At 49.2% G+C, this 13,856-nt stretch overlaps 1 protein-coding gene across 2 annotated transcripts; it reads right to left on the bottom strand.

Annotated features, from left to right (window-relative positions):
• Positions 1–489: 489 nt before the first annotated feature.
• On the bottom strand, positions 490–13,856 carry LOC127033286 (E3 ubiquitin-protein ligase TRIM7-like). 2 transcript variants are annotated; one of them, XM_050921233.1, is made up of 7 exons: positions 13,419–13,856; positions 12,147–12,242; positions 8,731–8,961; positions 6,383–6,405; positions 4,517–4,632; positions 3,942–4,016; positions 490–2,329 (listed from the first exon to the last, which is right to left on the bottom strand). In XM_050921233.1, the coding sequence occupies exons 1-7, from the start codon at positions 13,824–13,826 to the stop codon at positions 1,443–1,445; spliced, it is 1,836 nt and encodes a 611-aa protein (XP_050777190.1). In that variant the 5' UTR covers positions 13,827–13,856; the 3' UTR covers positions 490–1,442. The 2 variants fall into 2 exon arrangements, with proteins under 2 accessions (XP_050777190.1, XP_050777191.1); XM_050921234.1 differs by lacking the exon at positions 12,147–12,242.

The raw sequence follows: 13,856 nt of genomic DNA, 5'->3' as shown, positions 1-13,856 counted from the left end.
GTATGAGCAAGTAATTTGGGGGCTGAAGGTCCTAGTTTGGATCCCTATTAATAACCATGTCTGTCCCGAGGCCCATACACGGGGCCTTGACTATGCTCCATCGAGGCTTCAAGATTTGGATCTAGCAGGCTAAACAGAGCACAACAGGGCAGGATACTTCCTAAGCTGCTTCTTTTATATGGCTTGGGTAGGAAGCAATGTCTAAGTTTGATGGCCAGCACATCGCTGCAGCAGTGAGCTGATGAATGTCCTTCAGGCCCCCGGGCAAAAGAACGAAGGGGACATTCAGATATGACGTGTTCTATCGCTTGGGCCCGGTGACCAGTCGCATACAGGTTTCCATTTAAAGAGGGTTTGTCCACATCTCCCATTTCTAAACTGACAAAGAGGGACACTGTTTGGCGAGCTGCAGCTACCATTCCCTGTAACTCATCTTGAGAGTAAAGAATGTTTCAATTAAAAAAAAAAGGCAAACAAAGAAGCAGCAACTCTTTTTCTGATCACTTCCGAATTTATTTCTGTATTTAATGCTACATGGCCCAGACAAGAGAGCCCTTTAGCATCCCCTAGAGACTCTGTTCTAAAAACTCTTTGGGCCCAGATTGTGTGAATCATTTAGAAAAGTGAGAGAGAGAGAATTTGCTAAAATAACCCTGGCTAATGTCCACCGAACCTCTTTGTAGCTGCGGATTCTTAATTTCTAATGGTCGGGAAATCCCGTAAAATACAAAACGGTGCTGTAAAGAAAGAGAAATGCTTCAAGTGGCAAGTCATTCACTGATGTTATTGTGTAGTACTGGAACTGTGGTAGCACGTGCCAGTACAAGTCTGGGCTCTGGGGCCCCTGGTGCTGTATTTCAAGACATCTCCTGCCCTGAAGAGTTCACAGTCTTGTAGACAAGGAGAAAAAACAGGTGGACACAAAGTAGGATGGACTCAGGAATCAGCATGTTTAGCACAATAAGCAGCCACTGCACAGCCGCGACCTGGCCCCTTGCTCCTAAAATAAGCAGACTAATCTGTACGTTACAGAAACCTCAGCCCTGTTCACAATGTGACTGATACTCCAAAGCCTCCCACTCCAGGGGGCTCTGCCCTCTCTGCTCCCCTCCAGTTACACAACTTCCCAGCCTGCCCAGCGCTATTGACCACTCCCGTAACCCAAGGAGTGACCGTAGGGCAGCAAGGGAGAGGCTAATTCTTCAGCTGGAAGGCGAGGAACAGAATTCCAGCTTCTCCCTGGCTGGCCACTCCCAGCTGCCAGGGCCCACATGGGCCTAGATCCCGCTGCAGCTCCCAGCTTCTCTCCAGGGAGAGAAAGTGGCTCGTTCTGGGCTCTCACTGGGAGACAGTTTCTAGCAGGCAAAGAGGAGCAGAGCGGCTGGGGACTCGAGATCATTACCTCGGGGCACAGGGACAGTGAGGAGCAGGGCAGCTGGAAACTATTTATATCTTTTCAGGAAGTCGGGCCAGGAATAAAAATTATCCCTTTTTGTGGGCTGCGGGGTGGCTCCCTGGGCCGAATGGGGCTCTGTTCCCCTTACAGGGTAGGTGGCACGGGCTGGATTGCAGTGGACCCACCTGCGTGGGCGACAAGTGTTTGGTTTTGGTTTCCTTTGTTGGAAGGTACTGGGCCACAATTTGCCGGAGGCAGGGATTGCATGCTCTGCTGAGGCAGCAGCTAGGTTTGGTTCAGTGCTGCTCATTCTTTCTGGACTGTGGAGAATCCCTGGGGGTGCGACGCGGACGTGACTGTGACCTCTTGGGGGAAAATGACGGTTGGAGACGTGGCTTTGAAACCTCATTTCTGAGGGAGCCAGTCTGAGCCAGGACATCTTTCCCACCACCCAGAAGAAAGGGAAGACTCTCTCCTCAGTGAAAGAGGCCATTAGGTAACGGAAGATGAGGGACTTGCGATCAGCATCGAAAAATACTACCTGCCCTTCTTCATAGTCCAGAGAAACCCGGATCCTCTGGGGGACCCAGCTCAGAGACAGGGGGATTTCTTCAGGTGAGGTGAGTGCCAAGTACTCACCTCTGCACAGAGCTACAGCGCAGATCCCTTCCTCAGGGCTATATTTGACCGGTCCCTTCCTCTTCACTGACTCTTTGGCTACCCCCACGGCCCAGCCTCCCGCTTCGCCCACCTCCAGATCCCAGTAACATCTCCCCGAGGTGAATCCCTCACAGCCCAGCACGCAGAGAGAAGAATCAAATCTCTTGGGATTGTGGGGCAGATCCTGCCAGGCGTCTCCATATTTCACATGTTTCCAGTCCTCAGACAGGACGAGTTTGGGATGAGCCGTGTCTGGATCCAGAGTCACATTCACTGGAGGGAGAGAGAGAATCAGAGCATTAGGGGCAGAGCTCAGCCCCAGGGCCGCTCAGAGGATTCCGGGGGCCTGGGGCCATCGGCGGCAGGTGGCTCCGGTGGACCTCCCGCAGGCTTGCCTGCGGAGGGTCTGCTGGTCCCACGGCTCCAGTGGAGCATCCGCAGGCATGCTTGCGGGAGGTCCACCGGACCTGCGGGTCCAGCAGACCCTCCGCAGCCATGCCTGCGGGAGGTCCACCAGAGCCGTGGGACCGGCAAGCGGCAGGGGGCCCCCCGCGCAGCGAAATGTCTAGAGCCGGCCCTGTTCGGCGGCGGGGGGCCCTTCCGTTCTGGGACCCGCCGCCGAAGTGCCCCGAAGACCTGCGGCGGGGGCCCCCCGCCGGCAAATTACCGCCGAAGCAGGACCCGCCGCCGAAGTGCAGCCCGCTCTTCAGCGGTAATTCGGTGGCGGGGGGCCCCCGCCGTGGGTCTTCGGGGCACTTTGGCGGCGGGTCCCTGAACGGAAGGGCCCCCCGCTGCCGAATTACCGCCGAAGACCGGATTGCACTTCGGTGGCAGGTCCCACTTCGGTGGTAATGCGATGGTGGGGGGTCCTTCCGCCCCGGAGTGGAAGGACTCCCCTGCCAGCGAAGACCGGGAGTGGAAGAAGCTCCGGGGCCCGGCCCCGCAAGAGTTTTCTGGGGCCCCCGACCGAGTGAAGGACCCCGCTCCAGGGGCCCCGAAAAACTCTCGTGGGGGCCCCTGCGGAGCCCGGGGCAAATTGCCCCTCTCCCGCCCCCCCCGCCCCCCCGGGTGGCCCTGCTCAGCCCTGGGAGAGGCTGGGACCATTTCTCACACTCTCCAGTAGCACTGTCCTGGCTGGGACCTTCCCTGATTTCCTGCCTCTCTCAGGTCCCAAGGAACTGCTCCTGCTGGGGGCTGAGCGGCCATTTCAAGGCAGCTCCCTTCTGCCATGCGGAGGTGCTGTAAGAACTGACTCTGCTTCTGCTCCTACTGGGGCTGCTGCACTCTCACAATTAGGATGGGAGTGGGGGCAAAGTTGAGTGAAAGAGGGAGTGTTTTCAGCTGTCCACTGGGGAAACCCTCTGGCTAGCCCAGAGGGAAGGGGAGAGGAGGGGCAGCATGGGGAAATGGAAGTGACACTGGGTGGATGGAGAGACCCACCACCTATGGGGAAGGAAGACAGTGGGAACCCTGTAGAAGAGCACCTACCCCATGGAAGGATGGGAAGTGTGGGAATACGGCATCGGAGTCCAGAAGGAAAAGACAGGAAGCAATGGGACTGGAGGATAGAGAATGATGGGAATCATGCCCCAAGGAGACACTGGGGGCTGATCAGGCTGGCCAGTCCCCGCCCCATCCCAAAAGAGAGCAGAGACATCCCACCACTGACTCCCAGCCCATCTGTACATCACATCTACTGTTTAGAGCAGTAATGGCCTCTCCACCCAGCCCCTTTCCTACAAATCTCCAGAGGTGGGAAACTGCCATGAGGTGGGAAATTGGCTCTGTTTGATCTCAGATTTTTCTTCTGCAAGTGAATCCGGATCCACAAACCTGTCTCCTCTTTGGTTCTTCTCATTGTTACAATATTCCTGGGAAAACTTACCCTTTTCACCTACGTTTTCCATCTCCTTTGCCAAAAATTGACTCCCTTCCACCTCCAGCTCAAATACCAGCCTGTCTAGAGAGAAGACAGGGGAGAAGAGATGTGTTTTCATATGCTCATAATTATGCCAAGGTTTCCTACAACTGACGTGCTTTATTTCTGTGACACAAACACAGGGGAAGGGAGCTCAGATACCCAGAGAGAGAAACAAAGGAAGAGAGTGTGAATAATAAATTTCACTCTTATTGTTGTTGGTTCTCTATTGTATTTTCTCTTCCCTTGGCCCTTCCCGGGAATGTATAACCTATTCTTTTACTCTTATTGAGTTGGGCTTGACATCAACACTGTTTATCCAGAACCCACGTCCTCCCATGGTGATATTTTGATTTACCTTTCTTGGGGGGAGCGATAGCTCAGTGGTTTGAGCATTAACATGCTAAACCTAGGGTTGTGAGTTCAATCCTTGAGGGAGCCACTTAGGAATCTGGGGTAAAAGTCTATCTGGGGATTGGTCCTGCTTTGAGCAGGGGGTTGGACTAGATGAGGTCCCTTCCAACCCTGATATTCTATGATACCTTTGAATTCCCTCAGAATCATCTCCAGAACAATCCTTTTCTCGGAGAAATCACCAATTCTTTTTTCCAGCTTGGAAAGACTCTCCCCCACCGCCTGGGCTTTCCCTTTCTCACACCTAGAAAGAAACAGGCTTTGCTACGGAATCGCAGTTTGCAGTGTAATTATTTCTTTTAGGCATGACTCCTTCACGTTCGTTATGTTCTGATCATCCTGGAAGTGAAAGCCGTGGAGTCGAGCAGCCTGCTGAATAACTTGCTCTACTCGGGGCAAGTAGGCCCTGATCCACAAAGTTACTTGAGCAACAAAATCCCAGATTTTGGTGTCCACGTCCCGATTTTAGGTGCCACAATCCACCTGCCCCAGCTGCTGCCAAACCCTACAGGCACCTAAATTTGCTCAGCACTGCCATTTTTGAAGGTGCCTATGTTCTTGCTTCTCACCAGGTGCTCAGATGTCCAAGCCCCAGAGCAATCCACTAACTGGGGGAAGAGATGCATTCGTCTGCCTAAGAACCTTATGAGGCCCGATTTGGTAACTTTGCTCAGACATCACCTCTGCCGGATCAGGTCCCTATTGGCATAGGTGGCACGTGAGTTTTCTATTTGGAGAGGCTCACATGTGACTGCCGGAAGCTGCCTAGAAGTGGGGCAGGGGCCATTGACGGCTGGACCATGGCCCCACCCTTGAGACCAGGCCCCTGAGTCCCCACTCCTATTTGGCCTCTTCGCAACAAGGCCCCACCCTGGCTCTGCCATGGCCCCATCACTTTTTCCTGCCTTAGGCCAGTGATCCAGGGTTGGGGGGAGAGGGGAATTGAGGAGCAAGCGGTGGGCGGGGTGAGGTCTCCGTGGAAGAGAGACACAGCACGGGTGGAAAGAGGCAGAGCAAGGGCAGGGCCATGGGGGAAGAGGCCGAGTGGGGGTGGGGTGGAGTGCAGGCAGGGCCACGGTCCAGGCACCAATGGGGGACCCCTCCACACTTCTATGGAGCTTTGCTTCTGGTTCTCCAAAGGCAGTGGCTGGGCAGCGCGCCTCCGAACGGGTGACCCATGCTGCATCCATGCCACTTCCCCCCTGCATGGCCAGCCTTTTTGGGAGGCTCAGCCTTCCCTCGCCTCTTATACGCACCACCAATGCTTATTGGAGAACTTACACAAAATGGCTGCGGGGAGAAGAGACGCCTTCAGAACTTCTAGCCCAACGATTACAGTAGTCACCTGGGATATTGGAAAGCCTCAGTTCAAGTACTCAACTGAGAGGGGGAAAGGGTTAGGCCCAGACTGTCAAACATATTTAGGTGCCTATCTTCCACTGAAATCAATGGGAGTTAGGGCCCTAAATACCTTTGAGGTTCCAGGCCCCAGGAGTCTAAGTCTGGTGCTATTCAGGCTCCTAAGTCACTTGGGCACTTTTGAAAACGGTTTCGTCAATCTTTTGTTTGCAACTTTTTTTTTCAACTGGAAAAAAAGCAGAATAAATCTCTTGAAACCTAAGTAAATAAATGACAATGGGTGAAGTAAAGAAAATGAAACACTGTTTTTTGAAGCTTGTGGAACGAAAATGACTTTTCCATGTTTGTATTCCCCTCTCCTTTTTTTTTTTTTTTTTTTTTAAAATCATAGGAACAGTCATACAGGGTCAGACGAAAGGTCCATCTAGCCCAGTGTCCTGTCTTCCGATGGAGCCAAAGCCAGGTGCTTCAGAGGGAATGAACAGAACAGGTAACCATCAAGTGATCCATTCCCTGCCTCCCAATCAACTCTACCCATCACGTTTTTAAGCAGGGAAGGTTAGTGGCTGGGAAGATGCGGGTGCAAGCCCCTTCCAAGCATAGCAAGAGATCAGAGGGAGTGAGGAGCCACGTACCTGCTCAAGATGCTTCTGATATCCTAGGGTGGGAGAGAGAGAGAAAAAAAAGGAGCTCAGTGTCACAGTGACATGAATCAGAGCTAATAAATTATCTTGGTGCCCATTACTTTTTTTATTTATCCCATAAGTAAACTAGAGCAACAGAGCCTAGCCCAGTGGTCCCCAAACTTTTCATCTGGCGGCTGCCAAAGGACCGTGGCGGCAGTCGAGCATACGCCAAAATGCTGCCAAATTTCTGTGGCATTTCGGTGGTGAAGCCTCTCAATGATGTAGCTTGTCGGCGGCAAGCGGTGTCATCGAGAGGTGTCACCGCCGAAATGCCACAGAAATTCGGTGGCATTTCAGCGGATGCTCGACCGCCGGCCAGGACGCAGGCACATTTAGATACCTCTGCGGGCACCGCGTTGGGGACCCTGGCCTAGACATACCTATTCTAAGATTCATCCACAACTGTCTGAAAAACCGTACTCAGAGAGGCGTTATCAATGGTTCATACTTGAGCTGGAAGGGCATATCAAGTGGGGACCCACAGGGATCTCTCCTGGATCCAGCTCTATTCAGTATCTTCATAAATTATTTGGACAATGGCATAGAGAGTACACTTATAAAGTTTGTGAATGATACCAAGCTGGGAGGGGTTGCAAGCACTTTGGAGGATGGGATTAGAATACAAAATGATCTGGACAAACTGGAGAAATGGTCTGAATTAAATAGGATGAAATTCAATAAGGACAAATACAAAGTACTCCATTTACAAAGGAACAATCAGTTGCACACATAAAAAATGGGAAATGACTGCCCAGGAAGGAGCACTGCAGAAAGGGATCTGGTGGTCATAGTGGACCACAACCTAAATATGAGTCAACAGTGTAATGCTGTTGCAAAAAAAGCAAACAGCATTCTGGGATGTAACAGCTGGAGTGTTGTAAGCAAGACATGAGAAGTAATTCTTCTGCTCTACTCCGCGCTGATTAGGCCCCAACTGGAGTACTGTGTCCAGTTCTGGATAACATACTTCAGAAAAGAGGTAGACAAATTGGAGAAAGTCCAGAGAGGAGCAACAAAAATGATTAAAGATCTAGAAAACATGACCTATGAGGGAAGATTGAAATAAAAATGGGTTTGTTTAGTCTGTAGAAGAGAAGACTGAGGGGGAGACATGATAACCGTCTTCAAGTATGTAAAAGGTTGTTATGAAGAGAAGGGTGATACATTTTTCTTAACCATCAAGGACAGGACAGGAAGCAATGGGCTTAAATTGCAGCAAGGGAGGTTTAGGTTGGACATTAGGAAAAACTTCCTAACTGGCAGGGTGGTTAAGCTCTGGAACAAATTACCTAGGGAGGTTGTAGAATCTCCATCACTGGAGGTTTTTAAGGCCAGTTTAAACAAACACCTGTCAGGGACAGCCTAGATAAGACATGGCCCTGCCTCCATGCAGGGGACAGGACTACATGCCCTCTCAAGGTCCCCTCCAGTCTTACTTTCTATTATTCTATTTAACAGTGTAATCTCAGGGATATCCTCTGTACCTAACTGCTTAGTTAACTGTACTTCCCTGTCACAATCCCTCTGGAACACAAATAAATGTAACAGTAATTTATAATTATCATCCTCAGCCCAGATCTGTGTTTGAATGAAGTAGTCACACAGGATGGGTATCTGGCTAGACACCATCCCAATGCTGCTGAGTTGATGTTGTAGCGGTTAGCAGATCTGCCTTCTAAGCCCTTCTTCTGGGTTCTTTACCCAGCCAGCAGAGGGCAACGATGTCTGGAGGAGAGGACGTTTGGCCTTGGGGCAAAGCACTTGACTGAGGTGCAGGAAATCTCCATTCAGCTCTTGGGCACAGACACAGTGGCACTCACTTCAGGGACGGCTACACTGCAATCCGAGGTGTGACCACAGCATGTGGAGACGTACTTGGGCTGGCTTCGATTGAGCTAGCTCCAATCAAAACAGCAGTGAAGCTGCTACAGCAGCACGGATTATACACCCCAGCCGGGATCCTGAGTATGTACTTGAGCAGTGAGTCCATGGTGCCACCTGCACTGCTCTGGCTTCATGGCGATTGTTATTGGAGCTAGCGAGATCAAAGCTGGCTCAGGCACGTCTACCTGAGCTGCAGTCACACCTTCCTGGCAGCAGAGACATACCCTTAATCTCTCTGGGTCTCAGTTCCCTACTCACAGGAGGAGGAAAATTAATTAATAGCAACATAGAGAATTTGTTTTAAAAATACACACTATGAGTTCTATACTGAGGTTTGAATTTTGCACTCCATGACTCATGAGTTTCATCTTTTACCCCTTCCCCAAATGCCTTGCAAGAATCAGAGGTCTCACCTGCAGGAATACACTCGCTGGCTGCTGGCACTTCCCCTCCATCTCACTGATCAGCTCGCTGAGATGGGAAATCTTCACTGAGAGTTTGGTGACATTTTCATTCTGCATCTTCACAATCTCCTTGTCCAGGCCTCCCAATTGGGCCAGCAGGAGTCGCTCTTGTTCCTCCATGAATTGTCGCAATTGCTGAATTTCAGACATGATTTTCCGTCTCTCAACATCTGTCTTCTCCTGTAACGGACAGACACAAATAAGGAAAAAGTAGGGCAGGTAGGGTGACCAGACAGCAAATGTGAAAAATCGGGACAGGGGTGGGGGGTAATAGGAGCCTATACAAGAAAAAGATCCAAAAATCGGGACTATCCCTATAAAATCGGGACATCTGGTCACCCTAAGGGCAGGGGACATGTCACGGGATACCTTGCACAGATGTAAATTAACTAGGGCTGTCAAACGATTCAAAAAATTAAATTGCGAGATTAAAAAAATGAATCGCACTTTTAATCACACTGTTAAGACAATGATAGAATACCAATTTACATTTATTATACATATTTTTGGATGTTTTTCTATATTTTCAAATATATTGATTTCAATTACAACACAGAATACAAAGTGTACAGGGCTCACTTTACATTTTTTTTTTATTACACATATTTGCACTGTAAAAAAAGATTAACAAAAGATAGTGTAATCTAGAAGTCGAAGCATGAAGGGGCATATGAATGGTTAGCATATCTGACATGTAAATACCTTGCAACACTGGCTACAAAATAAGAAGCAAGCAGCATTATCGCTCATAAAGATAAACAAATTTGTTTGTCTTAGCGATTGGCTGAACAAGAAGTGGACTTGTAGGCTCTGAAGTTTTACGTTGTTTTATATTTGAGTGCAGTTATGTAAAAAAAAAATTCTACATTTGTAAGTTGCGCCTTCATGATAAAGAGATTGCACTACAGTACTAGTATAAGGTGAACTGAAATACTATTTCTTTATCTTTTTACAGTGCAAATATTTGTAATAAAAATTATAATATAAAATGAGCCCTGTACACTTTGTATTCTGCGTTGTAATTGAAAACAATATATTTGAAAATGTAGGAAACATCCAAAAGTATTTATAATACATTTAAATTGGTATTATTGCTATTATTGTTTAACAGGACGATTAAAGCTGTGATTAATCGTGATTAATTTTTTTATTCAAGGTAACTCAAAACAAATTAATCGTTTGAATTAAGTGCAATTAATTGACAGCCCTAAAATGAACATATTTTGATTGACCTCCCTGGCCAGGTGTGCACATTCAGGAGAATTTCACTGCCTTTTGACAGAAACTCCCCCGACGCCACTAGATCAGTGTTTTCCCCTAAAGCTTCCCGCTTTGGTCATAATGTCTCTTAATGTTGTGTGGGCCTTAATTTGCCTTTCTGCTACCTTTTCATGTATCATCTGATCAATGGCCTCCAACAATCCAGATTCTTCCAAGAGCAGGTTTCAGAGCTACAAGGGCAACAGCTTACTGGGAGAGAAGCCGAAGGAAGGAGTGAAAATCAGTATAGATCAAAACAAACAACTCAGGAGAATCATGATGCTCATGCAGAGATGAAGGAGACACACGCACCAAACATGCCAAACCCGCGGGGAAAAATGCAGACATTGGGCTTGTTTTTGGCTTAATTGGCTTGTGAGTTGCTTGTTGGCTAGTTTTTGGCTTGTAGCCTGTTGCTTCTGTTTTTTGGATCAACTCCCGGCAAGCCGGGGCAAGGGGAGGAGCGAGTCAGGGGTGCACAGCAGGCCCACCACAGTCCCAGACTGCAGGCCGGGGGTGGGGGGGGGAATCTAGTCACACAGAGGGTTTGGGTCCTTAGGGATTGGCTTGTTTTGACCTTGTTTTGAAATGGGATTAGCTTGATTTTTGGCTTACTGTGAAAGTCGGGGTGCTTATTTACCACGTGAAAGTGGGCAACTGTGACACATACACGGCTGCCAACATGCATGCAAAGAGAAAGAGAGGAACAGAGCAGTTGTGCAAACCCAAGAAACACCTCAGAACAGGGCTACTTGCCCCATGAGCTGAAGAGTGTGAGGCTAAGCCAGAGGTCTCCAACCTATGGGACACTCCCCGGGGCGGCAGGGAGGACCCTTCAGGGGCACAGCATGGTGCGGGCTGGCCCCCATGGGGGGCAGGGAGTGCCACTCAGCCCCTCCCTGCCCCCAGCTGTGCTCCAGTCCCACCTGCAGCCGCGGCCCCAGCTCCCAGCCCCACATCTGGCCCCCAGCTTCAGTGCAGCTCTGTTTCTGGCCACACCCCTAAGCCCTGGCAGCGGCTTCAGCCCCAGCTGTGGCCCCAGCCTCCGCCCCCTTACCCGTCCTCTCTCCCCCACCACCCAGAGCCACGGCCCCACTCTGGGCAGGGGCAGGCATGGACAGGGATAAGGGGGGGCATGACCCTCAAAAGTTTGGGGACCACTGGGCTAAGCCAATCCAGATTTGGGAAGAAGCCCCACCTGAGGGGAATCAGGCAATTGCCAACAAAGAGCAGATAGAGGTGGCTGTGCTCAGGGAATGGCTAGTGCAAAGATGAAGGCCACGTCTACATGAACAGCACTCTGTGCTCTCCTGTCGGCATAAGAAAAGCAGCCCCACAAGCAGCACAAGCTATGTCGGTAGGAGAAGCACTGTGAACATGTCAGTATAACTAACGTCTCTCAGGGGGTGGAATATTCACCCCCCAGAGCGAAAGAAGTTTTGTTGACCCTAGGCGGCAGTGTAGACATAGCTGCAGAGGAAGGCTCTGGCAGGACCATGACACCAGGAAGCTGGGAGAGTAAAGCCCAGTGAGCAGGAGGCTCAGGGCGCTGGGAAATGCTGACTGTGTTTGGGAGTGGGTGTCAGAGCTCCAGTGAGGGGAAACGTTTGGGAGATCTGACCAGAATGGAAGAAGAGCCCTGGGGGGGTAAGAGAAAGTGCCCGAGCTAAATATCTTCCATAGCTGGTCAGGTTATTAGACAGAAATGGTAGGTGAGGTGACATTTTTTAGTGGACCAGATTCTCAAAAGCTTGTATGTTGCACCAACAGAAGTTGGTCCAATAAAAGATATTACCTCATCCACTTTCTCTCTCTCTCTCTCTCTAGAGCTAAGTGTGGACTTTTTCTTTGTGTTGTTCTAATGGACTTTAGTTTGGGACTCTGGCTTATTGTAAACTGCTTCTGGTATGAAACTAGGGGTACCATTTACCAGAGAAAGCCTGTGTGAGTTCTTAAAGGACCCTGAAGAGAGGGAAAAATGGAGGGGGGGGCTTCAGAGACACCCCTAGTCAGTAAGCAGTAGTCATGTTATTCTGCCCTTCCACCCCACCACACCACACAGCATACCACCACCTCCTATCTACAGATTCATAACAGGCACCTACCAGGTATTCCTGGCTTTTCCCCTCCTCGGCCTGTCTGTATTTGAGGAGTCTTTCTTTCTCTTCCTTCAGGATCTGCAGTTGGGTCCAGATTTGTTCCTGAGCAAAGAAACATGGTATGTGATCTGTTCTGCTGGGAGGGGCATCCTGGGTGTCTTCTTCACAGAAAATAATTTAAATAAAACCTATGGATCCGATTCAGACTTTAGAAATAATTTACACAATGTATTTAACTTTATAGGAGTTGCTGGTGCTGTCTGTAGGAAAACTCACTTCCTGGAACTTTTGAACGTAACCAGATTTGCATCTTACAATTTACTGGATTGCTTTATTGGTCAGCATTATAACAACCCTGGTCTGGATAATCCATGTAACCCAGAGGCTCTGAATAGTCCGCTGTGCTGGTTTATGATTGGCCAGGATGTTTTGGAAGGAAGAATTGGGTTATTACTCTTTGGAGCCTGAAATGACTGGCACAGACAGAGGCAGAATACATTCCTCTCTGGTTGGGCTGTTTTTCTTTTTCCAGTGAGAAGCTACCAGCAGCTGAGCAGCTACTAGCAGATGAGAGATTCATTCTTCTTTTCCTTGGGTGTGACTGAAATACTTCCCTGATGGTTCTAGTTTCTAATGGACAACCTACCCCAAATTCTCAATTCTTGAGGGACAATCTTCACTCATTGATATATTTGCTTTCCACAACCCACTCTCTGTATATCTCTTCATGAGTGATGCACCCAAATACTTGGATGCTAACATCTAAACTGTGTTGTTAAATTTATTCACCTAAATTTGGGTTATTGCTGGATTATGTGCTATATGTATGGTATGACTTTTAAAACAAACTCTGTATTTGTGGATAATCTAAGCACTATACCCAGATGTACAGACACGCTTTTCTTAACCTGTGTACTATGAAATTTGTTAAAATTAGCTTTAATAAATGTTTTAATCTGTCCTGCTCCTACAGAACCTGGTTAGAGAGCGAGCTGTTAAACAGGCAAAAGGCAGCATGATTTAGGTCTAATTCACAGACTCTAGGGTGACCAGATGTTTCCATTTTATAGGGACTGTCCTGATATTAGGGCTTTGTCTTACACAGGACTCTATTACTCCCCACCCTGCTTTTTCACACTTGCCATCTGGTCACCCTAACAGACCCCGTACACCAAAAATAAATCCTTTACAGGAAAGAACACAGATTAGTAATTCTAAAGTCAGATTTTATCCAATTCCTGCCATCTGGGTTTCAGATCCTTGATGGTGTTTTCCTACCTTGTACTCCTGGGCAGCCTCCTCGATGGGAATCACAGGGTGGTCTCGGTGAGCCTTGGATCTGTCACACACCACGCAGATGGGGCTTTGTTCCTCCTCACAGAAGAGTTTCAGAGGCTCCCTGTGTTTCTCACACACTCGCTCCACCCCTGGCTCTTTCCCTGCTTGTAACTTCAGCTGTTTCACTAGCTCCACCATGTTCGCCAGCTCCCTGTTGGGCCTGAAGTTTCTCTGCTGAGCGGTTTCTCTGCACTGGGGGCAGGAGAAGTTTGGCTCCGACTCCCCCCAGCACTGGTTGATGCAGGCCCGGCAGAAGTTGTGCCCGCAGTGGATAGACACTGGGGCTTTGAAATACTCCAGACAGATGGAACACGTGGCTTCATCCTGGAGTTTCTGCACAGCAGCCATCGCTCCCTGCACTGCAGATGTGTGGGACCA

The sequence above is a fragment of the Gopherus flavomarginatus genome, chromosome 12, assembly GCF_025201925.1.
Source record: "Gopherus flavomarginatus isolate rGopFla2 chromosome 12, rGopFla2.mat.asm, whole genome shotgun sequence".
Lineage (NCBI taxonomy): Eukaryota > Metazoa > Chordata > Testudines > Testudinidae > Gopherus > Gopherus flavomarginatus.
Note: the sequence above shows the minus strand (reverse complement) of the source record. Positions and strands in the feature narration are given on the sequence as shown.